The following is a 27151-nucleotide window of genomic DNA, read 5'->3' on the forward strand; positions in this document are numbered from 1 at the left end:
TCTTGGAAAAATCACTAAGGTGGCGAGATGTGTTTTCCTATGACAGTAATAGACCAGCAGGGGTCGCCATTTAAATTATACATCAAGAGATCAAATGTTTGGAAATTGATGATTTTATTAGTTGATATAAATCAAAGTCAGTTTATTCTAATTGAAATGTATACCACCAGCAACAAATTAAGTACTTTAGCACTGTTCCAAAAATACTGAGTCAAATGTTTGTCATCTTGAATCTATTTATCCCTTGGCTAAAGTCATATGGTGATTTTAATACTGTTTTTGACAAAAATATAGATCATTGGCCTTCAGAAAACACAGCCACTGACTGTGAACTTAAATTTATTTTTTTATGAGAAGAAGTTGTGGATATTTGATATAAGATATATACGAATATACAAATTTCTCCCTCCAATCCTGTATTGATTTCTGGCTCATTTCTAATAATCTTATTTATGTGGTTAGATAGAACCTGCTGTCTTAACAGATTGTAAAGTCATCTGCATTAAAACTAAAGGATTAAATGATGCTTATACACAGTTTTCAAAGTACTGTGATCGGATATGCACATTATTAGCTCTAAGCATATTTTTATTGGAAATATTGATATTCTGAATGAACCTTACAGTAACAGACATCAAAAACACAGTTATTTGGACTATGTCACACCTCTTACAGCAACTTGTTTTGGTCTCCTGTCATGGTTGATTTACAGTGGAAAAAAGCTTGCTCTATGTCAAATGTTGAATCAATAATAAAGTGAAAGAAGTATCTGTCAGAATTTTACATCAGATTTACCCAGTTAAAGAAGTGTTGGAAACATTTTAAGCTACTGTGCGTGTGCTTTTTGAAATTTTGTAGACTATTTTTAATATAGAGAAACAATTTTTCTTTTTTTTTGTCACTGTGATCACTCCAGTTTATTTTGGACAGATAGGCAAAACAGGAAAAGGACACTCATTTATAGATTAATGGATATGATGTGATGTTATATTTTGTAATTTATGTATACATAAATTGTGTATGTACATATACAATGTACATGTATATGTATATGTATATGTATATGTATATGTATTATTATTATTATTATTATGGTTAGCCAATTAGAATCCAAACTCTGCTTTCATCTGAACTCTCGGCACCTAACCAGAAGACGTGAAGAACAAAACAGCTACAAAGACTTTCAGTATTTTATTTGAAAGAAAATACATTTACTCTGCACTCTGAACACTTCTGTCATGCTGTTGTATTTGTATGACAATTGTCATACCTCTTTATTATAAATAAAGTGTTTTGAAAAAAAAAAAACAACAACTTGAGGCTTGAAGCCAATCAGAGGCGCCTTCCCCGACGACGTCATCAGTCGGCGCCACACGGGGAACGGGGCAACGTGGGAAGAAGTGCAGAGCGGAGAGAAGTGGAGGAAAGTGGAGACACGTGAAGCTCGGTGAACATGGCGTCTGTGCAGGAGCCAGAGGTCCAGCTCGCTCAGAGACTCGCCTCCAACGAGAAGCCCGTCCGGACCAAGGCCATGAAGAAACTGAGGAAATACATCAATGTCAGGTCTCACAACGCTGCAGGTAAGCTAGCTGCTACTGTTAGCCACCTAGCTGTGACAGTCTGCTATCAGTTCACACACCATGCTAGCAGTAATTGTGCTGAAAAATGAATAACGTTACACTGGTAACGAGACACGAATGGTCAATACCCGCTGGTTGGGTTTCAACCCAAAAGTGTATTTAGACAGGAAACTGGTCCCAGTGTGCCGCAGCCCCGGTGTTGTTAAAGTGAACGGTGAGCAGGGCACACGTGTGGAGGGGTTAACTTTTAGGTCAGAGGCTCAGTGAGGTTTATCTCACTAATGTCACAGCTGAACACCACGTAGATCTCACGTAGCAGCGACACATTCACTTTGTTACTCTATTTATTGAGCATATTATTTTATGCTTAAATAGCAGCCCAACAGGTCTGAAGGGCTAATGACAGAGATGTTTCGTCACTTGTGTGTTTTTTTGTGAGTTTTTGTATGCTGGTAACTTGTATTGTGGGGTCCATTTCAGAGAGCAGCCAATCAAACTCTTGAGTGTGACCCTGAGCTCTGAGGTCATGAACCCTGAGATGAAAAACTTGAGCTTTTGGTACTAAATCAGCTGTTCAGAGTTGTTCAATCATCTCTAAACATTATCAGCCTGAGCGCAGTGAATGAAAAAAACTCATCATCCATGGAGCTCCGATACTACGACTTCCCATGGCAACAGGTCAATAAAAAGCACAACCTCAATCTTAATCCAGTGGACATGCAGATATTAATAATTGGAATTGTGAGCTTGGCAGGATTATGATACATTTGTCGTGTATTTGTAGTTTGCACTTGAAAATAAAAAAGAACCCGATACAGAGTGGAGAAAAGTCAAGTCAAGTCAAGTCAGTTTTATTTATATAGCCCATTATCACAAAACATGGTTTGCCTCAGAGGGCTTTACAGTGTACGACATCCCTCTGCCCTTAGACCCTCACATCACCCAAGGAAAAACTCCCCAAAAAGAACCCCTGTAACGGGGAAAAAAAAGAGGAAGAACCTCAGGAAGAGCGGTAGAGGATAGTGAGGGATCCCTCTTCCAGGACGGACAGACGAGCAATAGATGTCGTAAATAGCAAATGAAATACAATCATGGCAAAAAAGGAAAGAGAAAGAGAAGAGAGGGGGGGGAGAGAGGGGGGGGGAGAGGGGGGGGGGGGGGGAGGGGGGGGGGGGGGGGGGGGGGGGGGGGGGGGGGGGGCACAGCAATAATAGAAACAGATGCATGTCATATTACAATAATGGTAGGTGTGAAATTAGTAATTGCTCTCTATGATGATGTTGAGAGAGATGATAACAGTCTCATGCATATGTGAAAGGGAGTTGTCCAAAGGCAAGATCACAGCATCGGCGCAACCAGGACCAGACCACGATCAGGGCGAGCGGGGGGCACAGAATCAGTACAGCCACAGCACGAGCACAACCAAAGGCAGGGTCGCAGCATCAGCACAGCTATCACCACGGTCAGGCACAGTCAAGGTTACAGCCAGGATCCAGGGAAACTAGGAAACAAGGGAGCAGGAACGCTCCCGAGAGGCAACAGGATTAGCGTAGTGCAGTTCAACAGACCCAGGCTCTGTAATCGCGAGCCCCAGGTAGTGAGAGTACCACATGGCTATCACAGAGCTAAGCTAAGCTTGCACATGGCAATGCAGTTAACAGATATGCTTGATTTCTGATGGCGGCATTGAGAGAAGGAAAGGAGCTCAGCGTATCAGAGGGAAGTCCCCCGGCAGGTTAAACCTATGTCAGCCTAACTATGGGCTGGTCCAGGCAGCCTGAGCCAGCCCTAATTATAAGCTTTATCAAAGAGGAAGGTCTTAAGTCTGCCCTTAAAAGTTGAAACGGTGTCTGCCTCCCTGACCGAAAATGGAAGATGGTTCCATAGGAGAGGAGCATGGTAGCTGAAGGCTCTGGTTCCTAACCTACTTTTGGAAATTTTGGGAACCACAAGTAACCCTGCGTTTTCAGAGCGCAGTGATCTTGAGGGTTGGTAAGGAACTATGAGCTGTGACAGATAAGACAGAGCCTGACCATTTAGGGCTTTGTAAGTAAGGAGGAGGATTTTAAATTCAATCCTGGATTTCACAGGGAGCCAGTGACAATAAGTTAACACAAAAGAGTTTCCTACAGTGTACATCATTACTGCTGCTACACTACATTTTAGATATAGTTTTGTTTAGCTTAAGACTGACAGGGACAGAACATGGGGGCAGTAAGTGAAGATGAAAACTATAGCTGAAGAATAAAAAAAGAAGACAGAATCAAAGACACAAACATAGTTGTAACCTGATCCAGTAATATTGTGGTTGGTGATTTGTGCTTGAGTACAGTGATGGGCTAAAGCTGAGCATTCAGTGCCTTTATTTCAGCTAATTCAACTAATATATGGTAAATTTAAATATTTTCACTTCAGTGGTAAAACAAGTTCAGACTGTGCAGCCTATTTAAAAAAACTCACTTTCACATTCTGCAGCTGCATCAGCATCCTGCTCATCAGAAATATGAACATATGATCTCAAATATTAAAGGTATATTATAGGTTTCATTAGTGTTAACAGTCAAAACTGTCAAACTGACATGATGCATTATGTGCATTAAACATTTTAAGCTACACACTGACAGCTGTCTGCAGTGTTATAAAAAAACAAGTAGGTGACATGCAGCAGTTTGATTTATAACTGTGTAATAACTAAATGAGGTGTGTTTAAAGAAATGACCGTCAGCGGATAATAAATGGTAACTTTAGATCATCCTGAGTAACCTGGATCAAGATTCTGACACATAGTAGAAGTCCGTCAATGAATGCACATTAATTCGTGCTTTCATAGGGACTGAATGATTGAGAGAATGAAAGAGTGTGTGTGTCTCTGTCAGAGGGAGGAGACAGAGACTAACTCAGGGTTTCTTGAAGAAATCCTGCCAGTTTACTTTCTGGAATACAGCTCTGGACTTGTGAATGTGTGTGTCACATACCTGGTTGTGTCGTCTGTGCAGGAGGATTCACAGGTGATGAGCTGCTGAAGCTGTGGAAGGGTCTGTTCTACTGTCTGTGGATGCAGGACAAACCTCTGCTCCAGGTACTGCTGCTGTCACTGTGCTCTGAGCACAGAGCCACAGGATGGCTGCATACACAGAGCATTTCAGCTGCTTTCACACATGTACTCTATTATCACAATCAGAATCTGCGTATTTCCAAGTATGTTTTCACATAAACACAATTTACTTTGGGGTTTTGGTGCATTAACAAAGAACAGGAATATAGAAAAGAAAAAAAAACCCCAAAATATTAGAGAAAAAACTGCAAGGCAACTGTTTACCTTGCAACTGTGATAGCAACTTTTCATGTCAGAAAGCCCTGCATATAGTACAAGAAACAAGCTTTTAAACATCTGTCCACTGTGGAGACAGCTTTGTGTGATGTTATTCTGTGATATGTTTCAGTAAAATAATGAATGCATCGCCCAAAGAGTGTACTATTTAAGAAAAGTTTTTGCTCAAATAAAATATTTTTTACCCTTCACCCCCCCCCCCCCCAGTTTTATGTGTCTGTTGATACAGTCTTTACTTTTCTTTTAGTCTACTTACAGTCTACTTTTACTTTAGGAGGAGCTGTCAAACCAGATCTGCACCCTGATCCACAGCTTCCATGATATTGACGGACGTAAGTGACCCACACCTGATGTCATAATCTAATGTGATTCAGTATGAAGCACACAAGAAAACACCTGTACTTGTCATGATGATGATGATGATAATTATGTACTGTTCCCTGCAGAGTTTTTATACCTGGAGAATTTTCTGCAGACCTTCAAAAGGGAATGGGCTGGTATTGACAGGCTGCGTATGGACAAGTTTCTCCAGGTTAGTGTGGAGTTTTACCCTTAACCTCTGCCACTTAGTCCTTCCCTACAATAGAGCCATTTTTGTCTTTTTTTTTTCTTTCGGTGAGACGGGATCATATGGAGGAAACAGCAGGTCAGCAGTATATGCCATGAGGGTTTCAGCAGTACAGTGGTTTTATTTTTACACATACTTCCATTTTTAAAAAATGGTATCAAGTTTCAACTGTAGTAATAAAAGCCAGAGCCAGGAGATACATTTGAGATGCACTCAGCACCATGTGTCAGGTTTTGGGATAAACATTGTGTTTTGTTAGGTGCCAATTCAAACTTTAAAAGTTTAGACTGTATATATTCCCCTGATAAAAGTGTCGGCAGGGAACGCAAAAGTAACTAACTGTAAAAGTGTGTTTGGTCTGTTAAAAAAAACTAATTGTGACTAAAATATATAGTAAGAAATTACAACGCAACCCTACTGTGGGTCACCAAAGCTTCCCAGGGGGTTGTGAGGCCTTCTTGATTTTAAGAGCTGTTAGTTAACTTGAAAAAGGAAGAAAAAAAGAGCAGTAGGTCTATCTCAGTATTTCATTCAGTTCTCTGGAGAAAACCAAATGAATTGCTGTTTTTAAAGTTTAGATTAATGTTCAAGATATACATTTAAAAAAAACAAAAACAAATCAGGGGCACTGTGAAGGGGCTGACACCCCCCACCACCCCGTGAGAGAGAGAGCGCTGCTCGGACATGTTCTGCCCAAATCTGTTTCTAATGAGCTGACTTGAACCCATTGGCAGGTGTGTGGGTAAATAAACAATGACCACAAAGATAATTTTTTATTGTGGGAAGTTATTACGATTTTGAAAGCTGAAGATTTTCACCATCCCACAAACGAAACAAACCTGTAATGGTTATTACATTTGCAGGAAATTACATATTACGTTTGTAGTAGAAAACTGCTCTTAACATTTGTGGGAAATTAAGTTTGTGGAATTATTACATTAAAAGCTGCAGATTTGTATTATGGTTTTGTTTTTTATGTTGGTGGGTGTTAAAGACTCTTTTGTGGAACACCCGGAATAACAACACCAAAGCAATCTGAATCACATCCTGTGTTTTGACTTCGGTTCCATAGCCTGGAGAGTGACTTGTTTTCTCTCTCTGCCATTAACATGTCCAACCCGACAGTAATCACTCTGTCTGGTACACAACCTGCATATGCTGAGTGGACAGTGAATCAAGTAGAAAAATCAAAAGGAGACTGGTTCTTGGTACAAGCCAAAGAAAACAAACTAGACCAGAGGTGTCAAACTCGCTGAGTTCATGGACCACATACAGCCCAATTAAGAGTGCAGGACACCAAACTATTACAAATTTCAGTTTCAATAGGGTTTCAGTACTGCAATACAGTATACAAAAATACAATATATAGAATTTAAATACTAAAAGGTCATGATTTGGACCTAAATCCACCACTTACACCACCTGATACTAATACACACTGGCTTTCAGCTGAGAAAAGTGGTCTAGAGGTTTAGTAATTTTTTTTTTTTAAGTGCAATTTCAAGAGTATGTCTGTTTTTCCACATTTAGTTAGTCTATCACTTGCTTTTACTATATGTGCATTTTTCCATACATTGCCACTTATATATGAACTAATGCTGACATCACCACACCAAACCAATGTAGAGGCTATAGAGGAGCAGGTGATGCTATCTCCTGCCTCACAAAGCATTTGCTAATCTGAAGTTTTAGCAGGGCCTTAGCAATAAGGTTCCACCGGTATTGTTTTACCTCAGAAGTCTGATACAGATTCTTTTGTACAGAAGCTGCTCATTGACAGTAGTTTGCACAATGTTCAGTATTTAGTTTAACATGACCATTGTTAGTGTTTATTGTTCTTTCGGGTAACTGTAAGGTGCTCAGGCCAAGAAGCGTCTGCAGCAGCATTTTACATGAAGCAGCTGCTCATTGCTTAACTCGCTCCTGAAACCTGACATCTGTTACACCCGACACACTGCCTGTGTGAGCAGCATGTGTGCGTCGTGGATCTTGTATTTTTATTTTTTTTAATGTCCATGTGAACAGATTAGAGCAGCGCTGCTCAGGTGAGGAACATCTAGAGAAATGGCGTTCCGCTGATTATTCTCTGTGACGTGCACAGTTTTTTCACTGAAATGGACTGTAAAAATGTTTTTTGATACTTATATTACATGATATCACCATTTACTACACTTTCAATGTCTTCATCTGTCATGGACATTAAGAAATACAAATATATCTCATTTGCTCAACCTTTCTTGTTTTAAAATAAAAACCCTCTGACAATGTTTCTACCAATAGAAAATCTAGTTGTTGACAGGGCATTTTATTGTGAAATATTTGCAGCACTGTGTTGTTGACAATGCAGTGGCTGCATGGCTTCATAAATTATTGAAGTATCATCTTTTATTGTGGAAATAGCTCTTCAGCAACACTGTAACAACCATGTCCCTGTAAACACCACAAGTGTGGGAGCCGCATGCTCATACATGCACTGCAGTCCAGGCGCTCATCTCCAAAAGAGCAGCAATATTAAAAGTGCAGAGTCATGCAGTGGGCCGATTGGAGTGTTAAGTGGGCCCGTTCTGGCCTGCCGGCCATATGTTTGACACGTTAGACAGTTAAACACTGATTGCATCAGCACAGTGTTGTACAAAGACTCGAACTGAGAATCTTTGAAAATATGCCCTGAGAAAGATTGAAATGTATTAATCGTTTTACAAATCTAAATAATGTATTTCTTCTCACCTACAGCTGATTCGCTTCATGTTCAGACAAACCTTTGAGATCCTGAAAAAGAAAGACTGGGACAGCAGGTAAAATATTAAAGCTTTGTCTAGAAAAGCCGTTTTGGTCATGGTTATGTGATTGTGATGTGAAGATTATTTACTGTGTCTCCTCAGTGTGGTGGGCAGGTTCCTGGAGCTCCTGACAGTGCAGCTCCTGCAGAGCAGCAGCGAGGCACCCAGTGGACTGCAGTTCCACATCCTGGACCTCTACATGACTGAACTGGCCGCTGTGGGCTCAGCAGAGGTAAGCCACTTCACTGTCATCAACATGTTCTTGGCATTTATAAGTAACAGGCTATTGGGGTGGAAATGAGTGTAATTAAGTTCCTGCTGTGATCAGCAGCATCACGGAGGAGAGCTGATTAGAGGGTGACTGGCCACATGGAGACATGTCCTCTGCTGCCATGCTTTATGTATTACAGGGTTGTATTAGTCACTCTGAGGAAATGGAGATGGACATGGTTGGATTTGAGTATTAATACTGAACACATCAAGGTGCTGAAATCCCAAGAAATAGTGACAGTGTACTGAAGCAGAGGCCCTCTGACCTGCAGGAGATGAACATTTCTGCTAGTGTCAGAATAAATGATTGCGCTTCTCTGAAAAATAGCACATATCTTCAGGGAACACTGCAAAGGTTACACATCTCTGCAGTAAGTCAATCAATGAATTTAGAACTATTGATCACAAGCTGAGAAGTGTGAGGATCAGGCTAATTGAGCCCAACAGCCCACAGTGATTGATGGATCACATACTGAGGTCTCCTTGCAGGGACTGATGACAGCGGTAATGAAATGAAAATCCTTTAAGTTTGTACAAGTTTTAAAAAGTAGAGCCCGTCAGTCATGTAGGGTATCTGAAGGACTTAAAGTGGTGAAGAACACTGAATTAATTTCCCTGAAATATGAATGTATTATAACATCTTCATTGGGGGTGCCTGGTGGCTCGGTGGATAGAGCGGCGCCCCATATCCAGAGGTTGTATGCTCGCCGCAGCGGCTGCGGGTTTGATTCCAGCCTTGACCCTTTGCTGCATGTCCCCCCAACTCCACAACTCCTCTGTGAAATCAGAATCATCAAAATAAAGCTGCTAGTGTTTTGAACATCCATCAGCATGGTTACTGTAATGTTATCATCAGAGGAGAAGTCACTGAACATCACTCAGTGGAACGTATTCATTTCCACATTGTGTAATGACATTTCAAAAATATTGCCGAAGTTGTGCGCATATCTGTAATAGAAACCCGCCTTCTGTCACTCATTACAGCAGCTGCAGCAGCTTGGAAGCTCATCAGTCTCTAATGGCCAGGTGTCAATTTTAACCCAAATATCTTTTAACCTAAATTCATTGATACTGTATGAATCAGGTAAGGTAGGGATGCGTGAGGATAAACTCTTCACAAGCAGAGCAGTGTGAGCAGCACTGGATCATCACTAGCCGGTTGTGTTTCAGCCACTCTGATCACAGAGTTTTTTGCATCTTCAAATCCTTTGATTTCTATGTAGACGCAATAATAAGCTACAGCAATGTGCGAGCATTCCTGAGCATCTTATTTTTCAGACTCAAGCAGAGTTCAACTTTTGAAATCAGCAGCACGCACCACATGTCATGTGACAAGGAACAACCAATCCGGCCACCAGATATCTTTCCCCTTCTCCTGTAAATATTAGTCTGCGGTAAATATGAAAGAGAAGTTGATCACTTCAAAGCAGAGACAGAAAATATTTTCAACCAAATACACACCCAAAAACAACTGCTGTAAGAAAATGAGCTCTGCACTCAGGATTTCTGTTAGGAGGGCTAAAATACGGTGCTGGTTATGGTTGCTTGGCAACCTCAGACACAACCTGCCTTTGCGCTCTTACAAGTTTCCACTGAGTAGACACAAGATTAGCAGCCAGCTCCACCTCTTGTTTTCCAGACGGTTAAAGATGCAGCATGTGTGCTGATGCTTATAGCACACAGGCCAGCAGCTGCGCTCTCTGTCTGCTGCCTGCTGTTTGGTTTTTGTTTGCTGTTAATAAGATGAAGAGGCACCTCTGGGATTAGATTAATTATAAATATCGAAAATGGCAAAGCAGATAGGGAAGGGTACACTGGGATGCTTATTAAATATGCTATATTCAAGGTTCAAGGCATGGCTATAAACTGTTTAGAGGGACTTTGGCTGTTGCAGTACATTTAATTTGATTATTGGCTTGCTATTTTTTCCAGTAGAGCTTTAACCAATAATTTATTTATAAAATAAAAAGTTCCATCACTTTAAAGATAAATTCATAAGAAAATACATGAATGTTCCAGTGATCCTTATGTGAGCTTTTTCTTTGTTTTCACAGCTCACTGCTGATCAGAACTTGATATTCATCGAGCCCTTCTGCAAAACAGCAGCCAAAACCAAGGAGTAAGTCCTCATCACTTACTGTAATGCTGTCTCTTACAGGTGTGACGATACATAGCTCTGGATTCATATATCCATTCAGTGATCATTTTGAAATTCCAATGGATTTTTCTGCCAATCACAGGAAATAAAAAAAAACATAAACCAACATATATATATTTATATATATACACAAACACAAAAAAAAAATAAAATTATTGTCTCATAATATATGTAGAATGAAAAAAAGATTTTTTAGCACCTTCTTAGGGAGATAATCTAGCATTTTTTAATAAAAGATAATGCAGTTAGATCAACAAACCATATTGTTATCATTGTACAGTAAAAGAGGCAACAATACGTCATATCCAAAGGGATGGTTTTCAATCAGTTTTATTTATAATATCACAAATTGCCCCAGAGGGATTTGCAGTATGAGATATCTTTTTGTCCTCAAACCTTCACAGCAGATAAGGAAAAGTTCCCCCCAAAAGCCCTTAAACAGGCAAAAATGGTAGGAAAAAAAAAAGATTGTGTCATGATAAAAACTTGGATTTTACAGTTGGAATAATTACAAATCTATCAAGCAGTTAAGACAGGCATACAGAACATGTTATTGGGAGTTTTTTAGGTTAATTTAGATTTTTTTAGTAAAAAGTCCTGATGTGGCTTTCTGTATTTGATGCTGGAGTTTTTGTCGTTATCTATGTTGTTTGGCTTTCCTGAGAGCCCCGAGCTCCATCTTCACCAACTGCGACGACACGCAGCTGGTTGAAAATCAGTGAAGTTTCTCTTTATTTTTATCATCTTTTTAGCCTTGTGATGACGGTGGTTCACTGTCACACTGTGATCTGTAGGTTAAGTTTGGCTTCCAATTATCTTCATCTTTTAAATGGTTGTGTATGTAACATTCAGGGTTCATACAGTCCTGAGAACTTGGAAAAGTCATAAAATTTGCTAATTGCAATTTCCAGGCCTTGAAAAGTTTTGAAAAGCTTTGAAAAAAGTTTTGAAAGATTTGGAAAAGTCATGGATTTTTGTTCCACAAACCCATGTAATGACACATGATATGTTTAGGGACTACCTGAAATGTGAAAATCCAATGTCATTTTTTGTGATTACCTTTTAAAATGGATTTGGAAGGCATGCTTTCTTAGAAAATTTACCAAACACCTTTGAAGAAAAAAAGGAAGGCCAAGTTTTTTTTATTTATTTTTTTTTATTTAAAAGTTTTTAAAGAAAAAAAAGTCACCCAATTTTTTTCTTTACAAATCACCAAATGTTTTTAAAGAAAAATAAAAAAGTCAAATTTCTTTTAAAGAAAACATGCCTAGTCATGGTTTCTCTATAATGAAAACAAAATAAAGCCATTTATAGTTGTATGTCCCTTCCGTAAGCTGAAAAAAATCATAAGTCTCTTCCTAGTGCTTTAAAAATTATTTGACATGGCACCCCTTTTTACACCACCCCTCCCCTCTCACAAATAACAGACTGTCCCTAAATTATATTGAAATATTCAATTCTAATCTTGTTCTGAATCAATAAAAAATAAAAACAATTAAAAACTTTAAAAAGCTTTTATATCGTGACAATGAAAAAAAATGAGGACTATAGATTTTTAGAGAATACATGGTCTTTACAGTTTGCCTCAAAGTCATAGAAAAGTCATGGAAATGTATTAGTGAAATTGTGTACAGACCTGGAACATAAATCATTCATGTTGTATGTCAGAGGTCCAGATTGACTGAAGCAGCTTGTTTTTGTGTGACGTTTGGCTCTAACAACTTGCCTGACTACGTTCCATCTGCTCATTTTTTCATCGTTGCTTCTTTCATCTGTGTCTCTCTCAGTCGATCTCTATTCGGAGCAATCTGCAACAGCATCCTCAGCACTATTATTGACCAGGCCCCCTTCGCTATTGAAGACTTGATGAAGGAGGTGAAAGCGGCTGAGGACTCAGACTCAGGACAGGCCTCTGAAGAGGATGACAAAGAAGACCAACCAAAAGAAAGCAAGAGCAAAGCAGGCGGCAAGAAGTGGAGGCAGATAAACGGTACATGAACACGATTATCTAGACAGCTTTTTGAACATGACAGAGGTCTCTCTATAAAACATCAAAAGTAATGACGTATACAGATTAACTTCCAATAAAACAGATTGGTTTACTATACTTTCTTATGAGATTTAGAAACACAATATTCCCTCCATGGACAGGCGGTGTGAAAGCAGCTATTGACACAGCAAAAGTTCTTTTCTCTGAATTTAACACAGCCCTGCTCTCCTCTCTTCAGCTGTGGTCGGAGAGGTTTTCCAGTGTGAGTGCTGGAGGCTGCACAGCTTTCAGCCACTATCAGGGCCGAGCTCTGCCTATATAGATAGTTAGTAAAACATCCCATCAGCACTGGTTACCTTAACCCTTTGAAACCTGAGCAAATTAGCTTGGTCTCTTTCAAAAACATCAGAGGGTGGCAAGCAAAACATTTGCAAGAAATTAATAAGATCTTTAAAGAAAATTACTGGGATTTCTGGGATAAAATAGGGGGAAAAAAGTAAAGTAAAAAAAGAAACAAATCAAAAACCAAGAAAATAACTAAAAATAAAGTGCCAGATTTTTTTTTCTTTCTTATTGAAATTATTTTCTTTTTCTTTCCTTTCTGACTTTAACATAATTTTAAATAAATACTTAAGAGAATTGTAAATATAGTTTTCTGAACATGCCTCTCTTTTCCTTTCTTTTTGCAGTTTGCAGGATATTTTTTGCGAAGTCGCTCATTACATTTATCATGTTTTGAAAAAAAAAACAATCCAGTTTTCTCATCTTTCAGAGGTTGAAATGCTTGTGAAAAGCATATAAATGCAACACAAGAAAACTGATGGCGCTCCAGGTGTCAAAGGGTTAAAAACAGCTTTGTTAATGTGGCGGCACCTTGGTGCTCAGATTTTTTAACATGATATTCACTTTCAGTCAGTATCTCATTTCCACCTTCATCACAGTGGCAGCACCTGTTCCAACATTATAACACGTAATAATAACTACATTATAACTAAAATAGTAATAAATAACTTTAAGGCTCGAGTCATACAGACACGACTAGATTATTACATGATGAATGTCACTTATTTATGCAATAAATGTGAATTTTCAGTCAGAGGTCATATGTTTCGTTTTGCTTTCATCAGGGAATAAATCAAGTGAAGAAGAGGGTCAAGACGATGACGACGACGATGATGATGATGATGATGATGATAATGATAATGATGATGATGAGGAGGAGGAGGAGGAGCTTCTTCACTTGGAAGACTCGGACACAGAAATGTCTCGTGACGATGACATTGGACCAGTCCTACAGGTAAAGGCTTTCACTCCTTTTTTTGATTCATTCATCCTTTTTGCTCATCCATTCTTCCTTTTGGGATTTACAGGTGTCAGATTTAGGGGCATTTGGTGGCATCTAGCAGTAAAATGATAAGTGCAACCAGCTAGAACTTCTCCCTGCTGACATTCGTTATGTTTTTGTTATTGAGGGTTTTTTGTTTTTTTTTTCTGGAAGCAGAATTAGCCGCAGAGGTCTGTTCCTCTCCAAGACGAACCGACCAGTTTATTAAAACAGCTATAAACACTGAATAAAGCAGCTTCATGTTACAAATCAATGCATCTCTGACACCTTTGGGCATCTCAGAGTCACGCGGCTCACCAACAACATGCCATTGTATGCCCACCCCTTCTCTCTGATAGCTTTGTGTCTCATCTTTTTCTGACATTCAGTGCGCGTTACCGTTAGCTGAATTATCTGCAGAGGTCTCTTCCTTTCCAAAGCAAACAGATCCAGTGATTTAAACTGGGAAAACCGCTGCGAGCGGCTAGTCCAACATATGCTCATGTGAAGTCACCTTTTTTGTCTGATAACTTCGACCCAGACAGTCAGGAGAGTTTACTGGAAACTAAGTTATCCACAGAGGTCTCTTCCTCTCCAAAACAACTGGAACCTGTGATTTAAATCACTAAAAACACTGAATAAAGCACTTTCACGTCACAATGGGCCTCATACAAGAGACTATTTATGAACAAATTTCCTCTTATTTTTGCTTGTATACAGGATTAGTTCTTATTTTGTTAGTACCCATTGATTTGTTTTCTTATTTTTGCTTTTCTCTTAGGTAAGAGAAAATTTCATGTGGTCCAGAGCACTCGTACCAAGATAAGAGAAAAACATCTTGCTTTCAAAGGCCTCAAAATGTTGTCCAACACAAAGAAAAATAAGTTTGACATTTGAGGAACATATTTAAAATGCATTAATACCACAAAATCAAATTAAGATGGGATTTTAGAGAAGTATAATAAGTGGATTATTAAATTTCAGGGGCAAAGGGATACTCCTATACTCTATTGATCCCAATTACTGTAATTTCAGTTAGTGTGTGTCCCTCTGCTGAACTGAGCTGAACTGTAATTTACTCAAATACTGTACTTAAGTATAAATCTGACGATATTTTTACATTACTAGATTATTTTAATCTCATGCCAATCCTACTCCACTACACTTCAGAGGGAAATATTGTACCTTTTACTCCACTTTAATTAGACCACTTAACAAATTAAGATTATTTTCACAAGACAAGGATCTGCTCCCTATGTAGATACAAAGGGCTCATTCTAAAATAACAAAAACTAAACAATTCCTATTTTCAAGTGATGATACGCTATTACGAATATACAAATACGAATTCGCTGGATGGTGTGCACCCCAGAAAAGGGTCCAGATCTTGTGTTTCCCACACAGGTCTGGAACAGAAACTCGTGGTGGTAGCTGGCACTTGGAGCTGGCATGACATCAGCCTGCATCATGATGCTCTAATCACACATAGAGCTAATCTCCATCATCTCTGTCTGTGTGTGCATCTGCTCTTCTCTCTCGCTTCCTGTTTAAACACAGCTGACAAATATGTGGAAGACGAAGCGGATGTAACAAAAAAAAAAAAACACGAAAACAAACAACAGGATACAAGGCTGTTTCTAATAAACCGGCCAGATTTTATGTGGGTAAAAATCAGAAAAAGGGTTAGTAAGCAACAGATGCACATTTTACCAGTATAAGATTATTTTCATCTGTGTCTTTAAAATAGTGTAGAATGGATTATTTGTGTGTTTTCAGGACAGATTGGCTTTAGTTTGGATCAGATGCTCAAGCTCTCACTGTAGGTACGGAAGAGTTAGAGCGAGGCGAGATGTCTCACTAGTTGCTAGATATCTCTCACGTTCGATCGTGGTTGGCTTTTTTTTGTCTTGGACTGATAAAAATATAAAAATAAAAAATGCTAAAATGGGTGGCCAAATACACTATATACTTAATATACCTGGGCAGCCCACCTAAACACTAAATGGTTCAGCACACTTTAAAATACATAAGAAGTAATAATTATTATTAATAACAATATCAAATATAACAATAATAAAAACATTATTTATATAGCACCTTTAAAAAACAGATTTTACAATATGCTTTGACAAACAAGACAGAGCTGAAGCAAGAGGGGTTTCTTGCAGAGATAACAACAATAACAACAATAATAATAATAATAATAAGATCCAAACAATAATGCAGAGTAAGGCCTGACAAAAGATAAAAGCAACTGCAAAACAAAACAGTCTGTTAACCCTTTGAAACCTGGATCAACATCAGTTTTCTTGTCCTGCATGCAGACACCTTTGACAATCATGTGAACCTTTGAAATGTGAGCGGATTTGTTTGATTTCTTTCAACATCAAGGTTAAAAAGGCAATCAGCAACTTGGCTGGGAATGTTGCACAAATTGCAAAAAAGTCAGAAAAAGGTGACAGAAAATGCCCTTGAAGCTTTACAAATGAGAGAGAGAGAGAGAGAGAGAGAGAGAGATTTGAAAATTATGAAATAAAATAAGTATATTTATATAATTATATATTTTAAATTAAGCTACAAAAAATAGCATTGTTAATGTTTAATATTGAGTTTTTATTTTAGCACTTTTTTCAGGTCACCTGTTTTTGTTCTTTACTTTTAATTTCTTTTATTTTGGGCTAAATTTAGTTTATTTTTAATGTACCTTTTAAAGAATTCCTTGCTAATTTTGGGCTGAATTCTTGTTAAATTGCTTATTGCCTTCTCTTCTTTAAAAAAAATGGCTTGTAGCGATGCAAAGTGCTCTCTGTAAAATGTTGAAAAGCTTTCAGGGAATTTCCTGTAAGTGAGCAGCTGACTGAGAGGTGATTATTGTGTCAGTCACTCCCCAGCTCAGATTCTCTGTCCTGTTACAGATCAACGTTAACATTTCTTTCTATAGAAAATAGTTCTGAATAAATAATTGTTGAAATCATTTTAAGTTATGTTTGATATTCACTCATCAGTACGACTCAGATGTTGGACATTTGTAATGGTGACAAATAGTTAGTTAGTTTTTTTTAATGAGGGCTGTGTGTGTTTTGCAGTTTGACTATACAGCCCTGGCAGACAAGCTGTTTGAGTTGGCCAGTCGGAGCAGCACACCGAGCCACAACAGACAGAGACTATACAAAATCGTCAAATTGTGAGTCCATGCACGAAGACCACACTGTGTGTGTGTGTGTGTGTGTGTGTGTGTGTGTGTATGTTGTGTGTGTGTGTGTGTGTGTGTGTGTGTATGTGTGTGTGCGCGTGCGCGTCTCTGTCTGTCTGTCTGTCTGTCTGTCTGTCTGTCTGTCACTGTAGTGATCAGGCTGCGTTGCATCACATTGTTACGGTATATGAGGATATTAAGAAATCTAGGGTTGCACATTAATATCAGCAGATATTGTATATATGTTTTTATTGACGAAGCTAATGTGTTCAAAACATCATCCCTAAGTTGAAGTACTTTTCATATTTTGCACATTGAGTGAATATTACATTCACTGAAAAATGTGATATTTCATGTCACCATCTGCTGGTGGGCCATCACCACAAGACTATGTATAATATGATGTTATTCCACTACAGAAGAGACTTGATTATCACTAAAATTAGGTGTGAAATAAGTGGATATATCGCTAACGTTAATCAGCCAGATGAGTTGTTATATATCAGCATATTAGATATTGGCAAAACCCAACTCTATGATTATTAATGCCATCAAAAAACAAGCATTCTTCTGTCTATCAAACTCATTGTAGTTAGTGCACAGCACTCACCACAACTTAGTCTGCGGTCTGTACTGGTGGCACAGGCAGCTGAGCTTAAAGACACAGGGACACAGAGTGGTGGTGGGTAGGAGATAATGTTAAAGGAGTATAAAGAGCAGGCCAACAACAGCAGAGAGAGAGAGAGAGAGAGAGAGACTGCCAGGAAAAATATATTTTCACAGCTAACTCTGAATAAAGGTATAACGTATATGACTAATAGCATTATATACTGTGGAACCCTGGTAAAATGACAAAAATGAAAAAAAAGGATACCAACCAAGCCTGCCTACCATCAAAAAGCCATAAAAACTGTTGGACTGTAAAACCTGGTAGTGCTCTCAGTATTTCCGCTCTTGTGTGTGTTTAGTAGTGCTCATGTGAGCAAACAAATTAAAAGATAAGTGTAAGTGTTAAATGTGTCTTTCACCTTTGTTGGTTGAGTTTTTCTGCCCATCCGTGCTGTTTGTCCCACCCTGTGATTGATCTCCTCTTGAATCCAAACTCATGAATTTCTTTTCTTCTTCTCTCCCCGTGTTGTCTTGGGTGGCAGACTGCGGGACCTGAATGAAGGTACGAGCTGAGGATCAGACCCCCCGTCTTGATATTTCTGAAAACAGAATCATTGTTGTCGATGTTTGACCTTGTCCCGTCTAATTTTGGTGTCCTGGATGTCTCTCAGGTGTCTTTCCTCAGGATGAGTATCCAGAGGAGGTCTCCACAGATGAGGACGACGACATGTTCGGTAGCAGGAAGAGGATGAAGAGAGGAGGAGGTCACATGGAGGAGGAGGATGATGAGGGGGTGCCAGCAGCCAAGAAAACAAAAAGTAAGTCATGTTGAAATATGAACCTCCTGCATATGATTGATATCATTGATGATGATATCTTTGATGGCTGTGGGATCAAAAATGTCATTTTGAATGGGTTTCAATGGAGCATTTTTCACACTAAACAGTCTGAATGTAAAAATTTTGTTTCCACAGTGTGTTTTAGACTTAATTGTAGGAGCTGAGCTGGAAATTCCAAGATTAAACAAAACTGAAAAATATTGCCAAGATGTATGCCATATGCACGAACACAGCCAATGATGAGCCATGATAAAAAAAAAAGATGAAAGAAAAGTGAGTAAAATGTGCCAAACTGGGGAGCAAAAGAAGGCATCTTCACTCAACAAGCCAAACAAGGATTCAGGGAAAGACTGCAGTGAGTAGAGGAAGACGAAAAAGAGTGCAGGTCAGGGTGGAAGTGCAGGTGGTGAGGAAAATGCAGAGGCCTGAACAGATACAGACTGTGGCTCAAGGCAGTCTGGTGTGTTCACAAACACATGATTTAGAGAAGGAAGCACAGACACAAAGGTCCTTCTCAGTGTGAAGTAACAATAAGCAAAACACATTTTTTAATCCAGGTGCATCAGCATCATGGTCTCAACTGTGGTACAGGGAGATGACGTTCACTGTATTGAAGGGATGCTTTGCCAATTTTGAGCCAGCTTTGAATCATAACATTGTGGGTAGTATGTGATAAACGTCCCTCCATCTCAACACAACACCCAGATTTTCCTGCTCATCCACCAGAAAAATTTCACTCAAACCACGGGTTGTACTTCCTCTTTTTTTGTATGCCCACCACCACCAAGCCCCCAGAGAGTTTGCCAGGCTCTGATTCAAATTCTGCATAGTGGCCAAAAGTGCAATTGCACCATCCAGGTCCACTGCATGATGCCCGCTGGCCCAGAAAGACTTTTTCCCATTGACTTACATCGGGAAAGAGACGTCTGTAAATCAGCAAATAATTTTTTGTGAGCGTCACAGCCCCTGTGAAACGATCTATTTCATTATCTAGATTATAGCCACCCGGTTCAATTTTCAACATTTCAAAAGTCTGAAAGAGCTGCAAGATTAAATTTTTTAGACCGCCATTCAAGCTAGGGAAGCGCTAAACTGGAAGTCAGTTGCTTTGCCGGGAGAAATTATGTGCTGGTGCACACTCAACTGCGCCCCGCTGCCATAAGTCTCTAGTGCACATGCCTTATTAGCCCACAGATCTGAGTATTTTCTACCCAGAAAAAAAAAAAAAAAAGCTCTTGACATTGGATTTATTACCCAGCACTATGGGGATTTTATCTGTAATTATAGACTGTAGAAAATTTCCCAGCTCAGACCTGTCAGCTCTGAGGTTTATGAGAGTCTGCCATTCAAAATCAAAACCTTTTGGAGGTGCAAAGTTGCAGTACATAATAGACAGGGGGATTGCATCTGTTGCTACAATGAGGTAGACTTGGCAGAGTAATTAGATTCTGTGAGATCTGCTGATAAATATAGCCTGAGCCTGCATAGGAGTGCTCTTCAGTCAGAGGAAACACCACAGGGTTGTTTCTCATCACTTAAAGGGAAAAAATTACCATGTTTTAAATGGATACAATCAGTGTTGATGCTAAGTGCACTCAGCTGACTCAGCTGAGTTTCTCTTCTTGCACAGCAGTTAACATAGTGCCTACATGTACCAGGATGTATTGCACCTGAGCTCCTGATGCTCGACCCCCAAATTTTCCCTGAGCAAACATGCCTTATAGTGCCTTGAATCAATCAGGCTCAACAACCAGCCATAGTCAGCCCAACAACAGGCGACTGACAATATATAACACAGAGTAAGATGTGAAACAGCCCCTGAATATATACTGCAGGTTTTGAAGCAGAACCAGGAGACACAGACAGCACTATAAAAACATGTTTATGTCACACAATACCTCATGCTTTAATAGATGAAGTTAAAATGTTGAAAAATGGTGAAATTCTCTTTTAAGCAGGGATATCTGCCTTTTTATAGTGACCAACTAGATTTATCACGAGTAGACATCAGTTTTACCCCCTCAACATTACCTAAGACTGCTCAGTGTCCTAGATTTTGTCCTTGAGTCTATTTCATCAGAAATGAAGAATTGGACTATAATTTGCAAAGCTTTCCGTTCAATAATGACAAATCTTACCTCCTGTGTGTTTGCTACTTTAGGGAAGAAAAAAAAGGCATCCACGCTCAACAAGCAAAGCAATGATTCTGGAGTTCACGAAGAACAAGCTACCCTACCTGCAAATAATGAGAAGAAGAAGAAGAGGAGGAAAAGGAAGAAGAAAAAGAATGCAGGTCAGGATGAAGATGCAGGTGGTGAGGGACATATAGAGAGGTGTGAAGAGGAACTGACTGTGGCTCAGAGTCAAACAGCAGAGACTGAAGGCAGCATGGAGTGTTCACAAACAGAGGATTTAAAACATGAAGTACAGCCACAGAGCTCCTCTGTCAGAGTCACAGAGGCAGCTACGCCAGAGGGTCAGTCACAAACTCTGCTCCTCTCTGAAGGAAAGAAACAGCCCACAGTTACAGTCACAGAAGAAACCGGCCAATCATCTCCCCGCACCAGTGACGACAAGGACCAATCACAAATGTTTTCTAAGAAGACAGAGAGGGAGACTTCAGAAGTCAAAGCTGAGGTCACAGAGGCAGCCGAGGAGCAGCAGAGTGTTGCTACAGTCTCAGGGAAGAAGAAGAAAAAGAAGAAGTGCCTGAAGGCCGAGGAGGTGCAGGATAAAGCACAGCTTAATGGTGTGAGCACAGAAGCAGATTTCCCATTAGCACCTTGTGAGGATTCAAAGGATGGTGGCCCAACCTCTGGACTCGAAAAGCCGACTGATTCTGAAACTCTGAGCAGTAAGAAGAGAAAGAAAAAGAATCTCAAGGCTGATGAAGCAGCAGAGGTCGAGGCTGAACACACCAATGCTGAAATCCCATCAGTCAATCAGGAAGCATCACAAGATGCCGCCGCAGTGGCACCCAAAAAGAAGACGAAGAAAAAGGGCAAGCAGGAGGACGCAGCAGGTGAGGCTGTGCCTGCTGCAGAGGAAACCACTGTAACCCCACAAAGGAAGAAGGGCAAAAAGAATCAGAAAGAACCCAAGACTACAGTGGAGGAGGAAGGAAAGGCAGCAGAAACCTCAGAGTCCGCAGATGCTGACAAACTTCTGTTTGAGATCACCATGACAACATCAGCAAAGAAGAAGAAGAAGAAGAAGCTGGCAGCAGACAAAGAGCTGCAAAAGGATCAAACCCAGCCACAGTTAGCTGGCAGTGTTGATGAAGAGGGCTCATCCTCTGGGAAACCGGCCAAGAAGAAGAAGAGGAAGATCCCTGTGGAGTTTGAGTACGAAGTCGATGAGCTGCGGGCGGCTGCTCAGCAGGATGAAGCCACCACCAGCATCACAGCAGATGAACCTGCTGCTAAGAAGTCAAAAGCAGGCAGTGTGAGTGTTGAGATGAAGTGGGAGTGAATTTGCAGACAGTCTGACAACACTGAGACATTATTCACCTCTAATCTGTTTTTCTGTTTCAGAATGTTGGAGAGCCTTCCACATCTCTGAACATTAAAACGTCCCAAAAGAAGGCAAAGACCTCCTCAGAGTTGGCATCTAAGTTCATCACCTTTCAGAGCAAAGCTCCAGTCCCAGCCCCCCTCTTCTGTAAAACCAAGGGGAGCCCCAAAAACCAGGTACAGTCCCAACTGAGGGGTAGTTTATGTGGCAACGGGTCTTGCTTGAAGGGTTAAACTTTTGTTGTAATTTTTTGAAAACACCATCCCTTCTGTCGTAATGTGAACTGGCAATGTGCGAATCCCGTGGGAATGGTGATGTCACGGCCTCACTTTGTGCACATGTATTACGTTTCAGACTAATAGCCATGCGAGTAGGAGGATAACAATAACAACAATGCCGGACTTCCGAGCTGTGTGTGTGCTGCTGACTCTATTGGGATTATTAACGCTCCTCCAGCAAAGTGTAGATTTTTCTCCATCTTCTTCACCACAAACTCTCATCACTGCAACATATTGACATTTTGTTCTGCATCGACTCTTCATGCTGCGTGGTGAAATGAAACGTATGGTTGTCAGTAATTGTCAATAATTCTATTGTCATTCTTTGATTGACCCTTACCGTCCACATACCTGTGGTTATGCTTACTCTATGTTGCTAGTGGCTTGGCTTGAGACATTGGGGACGAGGGATGTTGGTAAGGTACTACAGAGGAGAATTTTGCGCTCACTGCAAAGACAGTCCGAAAGTATGTGGTGGTACATGGCTGAAGTAGATCCAGGCAGTGGTAGACCTGTTAAAAGTAAATTGAAGTGGCTCTTCTTAGATAAGGGTAGAGGAGGGCAATATGGCAAAAATATCATATGATTTTTTAAAGGCAGGATCACAATCACGATTTTATCACGATTCTTTTTCATTTTGGATTTTAAGACTATTGTGCATGTTACTGAACAGTACAACCAAGCTCATTTCACAATTTAAAAAAAAATTAAGAAAATAACAGAACATTGAGGCCAAAGTACTGTTTTAAACAGATTTAAATTTGTGTCTGTTTACTCGGTGTTTTCATTTTCATCCATGACTTCCCACTTATGAAATAAAGAGGGAGGGGGAAGAAAGCCAAGACTCAACAGTTTGCTATGATTGGTTTATCTGTGTTTCTATAGGGAAGGCATGAAACGGACCAGAAAATAGTTTGCTTCAGCTGAGAAAAAACAAGACCAGGTTAAAAACTAGTATATTGTTCCCAACTTTTTTCCTTCACGGACTTATTTACTATCACTGAGTACACTAAAGACATATTTTAGAGATATTTCACATAAAATTAAGAGAAAGGTTCAAAATAAGGCAATGTGCCTGTGGCCCCAGGCCCCAATATCACTATGTCTGGCCCTGGTAATAATAATGAGAGCTCAGTGCAAGCGGCTGGATGAGACACGGAACGATGCGCTCTAAATACTTCCATCCAAAGTCTGACTCTCTTGAATCTAACATAAAATAGTCTTTAGAAGTCTAAAGAAGTCACTTTCTACCTCTGGTATTTTAGTTCAGTCAGACACTTTGGTGCTGTGAGGAGAAGCTCCGCTCTGTCCGTCTGTCTCTCTCTGTGTTTGATCTGTGATAATGAAACGGCGCTCGGTTGTCAAATAATCAGTTGTATTCTACAGTCAGTTGTTCACTGCATTACATGATTGTTCAACACTTTTGGCGTTAGATTTGCTTTGGAGTCATGAGAGCGTAAAACTGACTGTGAAAACGCGTGTCACGCCAGGAGCGTGAGGGTTGGCAGCCCTGAAATATGTTAAAATGCAGAACAATACACTTATAACATTACATGCAGACACACAGCGGAGAAGAGCTGCTTTCTCTAGAGCTATACCTGCTGATCATTAACACATCCTCCCTCTGCACCTCTGCTCAGACCCGGGTCTGAGCGGAAGCTGCGCTGCCCGCATTCTATGGACCAGCCAAAAAGTTTGGATTTGTAGTGTGTCTGAGCATAGAGCTAAAACGGACAGAATGTGCACTGTGGCACCATACACCGATCCCTTTGTGTCCCTGGACACAATCTAATATCGTCAGAAACAGGCAGTAGTGGAGAAGAATGTGAAAATATATCACCACAGATAAAAGTCCTGCGATCAAAATTGAACTGAAATTAAAGTAACTACACTAGTATTTTTAGCAAATGTACTTAAAGTACAAAATGTTAAAGTAGTCATTGTGCAGGAAAATGTTCCATTGCTTTCCCGTTCCATCTGATGTTTCTGCATTACTGCACTAATGTATGCTGCATGGTGCCATTGTGCCAATTGTAACTCTTTATACTGTTGGGTAGTTAAATCTACGGCAGTGCATCACATTCTATAAGATAATCATATGTTTGTAGCATGGCTGTCCTGTGAATACCATGAATCTGTAAAAAAAAGTCAGAAAAACAGCCCTGTTTTCAGCTTTGTGACCATGACCTTTTTTTTCTTGGTGGAAAGAGAGGGGACAACATGTAGCAAAAGGCCGTGGGTTGGTGTAGAGCCTGTGGCTCCTGTGGTGAGAACACAGTCTCTGTATATGAGGCACCTGCTCTACCAGGTGAGCTAATGGCCACCCCGGAAATCTCATCATTTCAAGTATAGGTTTTACAACCTGCAGGTGCGATGTCTGACTTGGCTGCGGGGTAAAATAATCTTTGACTGAAAAAAATTTAAGTCAAAGATAATTTTTTGCTTTATCCCTGTGTACTGCATGTAAGCATGTGTGAATTGTTTTCTTTTTTTTTTTTCTTCCACAGAAGGCTGAAACTCCAAGAGCAGAATCCAAGAAGGTGACCTTTGGGCTCAAGAACAATAAGACAGCTGGTAAGAAATGGGATGCAATTTGAAAATCATCATAATTGAACAGGACGACTTGTTCATTTAGTGAAACCTCTACAGAAGTGTTCTGATCAGAGAGTGCACTCTGACAGGATGAAAGTCACCCAGCTGACTCTCAGTAAACACTACAGCATGACAAGAGTTAAACATGCACTAAGTCCAGACAGATGAACACAGAGCAGAATACACAGTGTATACAGTGTGCAAACTCACTGCAGCCTCCTATGACTCTGAGGAACCAGTTACCCAAACACTGAGATACTCTGAGATTGTCTACCTGCTGCCCAGCTGCTGATCGCCATGACTGAATGACACCAGGCATGTAGACATCAGACACACCAATAGTTTTCAGAAAAGAATTAAGAAAATAAAAGCTGAGAAAGTGACAGAATAAATAGTGCTGCAGGTCTTAAAATAGCTGAGTTGAAAGAGTTTGAGTTGAATTAAAAGCAGTGTCACATTGCGTTTTTTGTAGCCAGTGAACCTGGAGCTTCCTGGTGCTTGCCCATACAATCTCTGCTCTACTGAAACAATGGAATGAAAAGAAGATCTCCAGCAATTTCAATGACTGATGAATCGTTTGTCATTTTGAAGAAAAAAAAAATCCTATAAAAAACTACTGGTTTTGTTTTCTCACTTGTGAATGTTTGCCGTTTTTTTAAAGACAGCCTAAGAGGTTAAATAAATGTCTCAGCAGCTGTTGCAGTGACAGCTGTTCTAACTATTGCCTCTGTCTTTGTGTGATTTCATGTCATGATGCAGAGTTTAGGAAGACTGATCGCAGCCTTCTGGTGAGCCCTGACGGGTCATCACGAGTGCCCTTTGACCCGAAGCAGAGACCCAAGTGTGGGGTCCTAAAGTCTCCGCCCACTCCACTGTCCATCAAAAAGACCCCAAAAAAAGTCAACAAGAAGAGCAGCTCAATGACTCCAAAGAGCGCGCTGAAACGACGACTCTAACGTCCCACACACAGACTGCAAACATATGCAGCAAAGCTCTCTGTCAGCTTTGACATGGACTGATTTAAAAAACACATCATGTGACACAAAGATGTATATAAAAAGTATTTTTGTTTATCTAATTCAGTGTTTATCAGATTGACTGTTTAAACTGATGAGTGCTGCTTTCTGCCTCTTCGAGTGACTCACTGTTTTAATAAAGTTACTGGTTCCAGTTTTTCAGAATTTATCAACTGTTCTCTTTGCAATTTTTTGATACAAGTACTTAAAAGTATTTCAAGTGTAGTATTCCTCCATGCTGGTGCTAGCTGCAGCTGGAGACAGTATGTTTCCGATATCTGAAAAAGACATTGAGGGGGTTTCTTTAAATTTGGCACAAACGTCTCTTTGACCTCAGCTATGAACAGATTAGACTTTAAAGTCAAGCTCAAGAATTATTTTGATAATTGGACAAAACTTCACGCAAAAGTTTAACAGGATAAAACCATGAAGTGATTACATTTTTTATCCCAAAATTCATCTTCACTGTGACATCATCATATTCTGCAAAAAAAACTTTTCTGGCCATTACTCATATTCTATCTGAGGAACAGAGGGGGAGATATTTGGTCAGATACTGAATTGGTGACACTGATCACCTGTGCTGATTGTAGAGATTTTCTGTGCTGTTCGGGGAAGATGTGTGTGAAGCATCCATGTTTTCACTGACATGATGTAAAAGGTAAGAGAAAATAGACTGGCGCACGGAGACATACAACAGCCGGCTGGTAGTTTTAAGGATAAAAGAAAGACAAGAATAATGCAGAAGTACATTGTTCCATAATCTGGCCCAAATTAAAGATATTGTAATGTAAGGATTAGACAGATGGAAAAACAAAGTGTCTTAATATGAATAAGGCCTTTCTGTCAATTCAGTGGTTTCTTTAAACAGGATGCTCTTGCAAAAAAGAAAGCTCTCCTGGCAAGAATCTTGCTCAACTTGTGTTGCAACTCATTCACATCATCCAGCAGGGTGAAAATTTTCCTTTGTGTCATGTGTAATCAATGCAATCAACTTGCATAATCCTTAAATTGCACTGTCCTGGTGGCACAACCTATTTAAATCCTTATTTAAAAAATATTTTAATTGACGACAGGTCTTCACCCACTTCCTCACTTATTTTATACTCT

General features: G+C 39.8%; 1 protein-coding gene across 1 annotated transcript; it reads left to right on the top strand.

Moving 5' to 3' along the window:
* The first annotated feature begins 1380 nt into the window (after positions 1-1380).
* LOC121949378 (ribosomal RNA processing protein 1 homolog B-like) lies at positions 1381-26210 on the top strand. Its single transcript, XM_042495047.1, has 16 exons — positions 1381-1580; positions 4577-4659; positions 5186-5243; positions 5358-5443; positions 8213-8274; positions 8362-8491; positions 10584-10648; positions 12475-12677; positions 13805-13974; positions 17088-17185; positions 18346-18365; positions 18475-18621; positions 20804-22086; positions 22176-22331; positions 24941-25007; positions 25785-26210. The coding sequence occupies exons 1-16, from the start codon at positions 1454-1456 to the stop codon at positions 25979-25981; spliced, it is 2952 nt and encodes a 983-aa protein (XP_042350981.1). The 5' UTR covers positions 1381-1453; the 3' UTR covers positions 25982-26210.
* The last annotated feature ends 941 nt before the right edge of the window (positions 26211-27151 follow it).

Source organism: Plectropomus leopardus, chromosome 10 (assembly GCF_008729295.1).
Source record: "Plectropomus leopardus isolate mb chromosome 10, YSFRI_Pleo_2.0, whole genome shotgun sequence".
Taxonomy (NCBI): Eukaryota; Metazoa; Chordata; class Actinopteri; order Perciformes; family Serranidae; genus Plectropomus; species Plectropomus leopardus.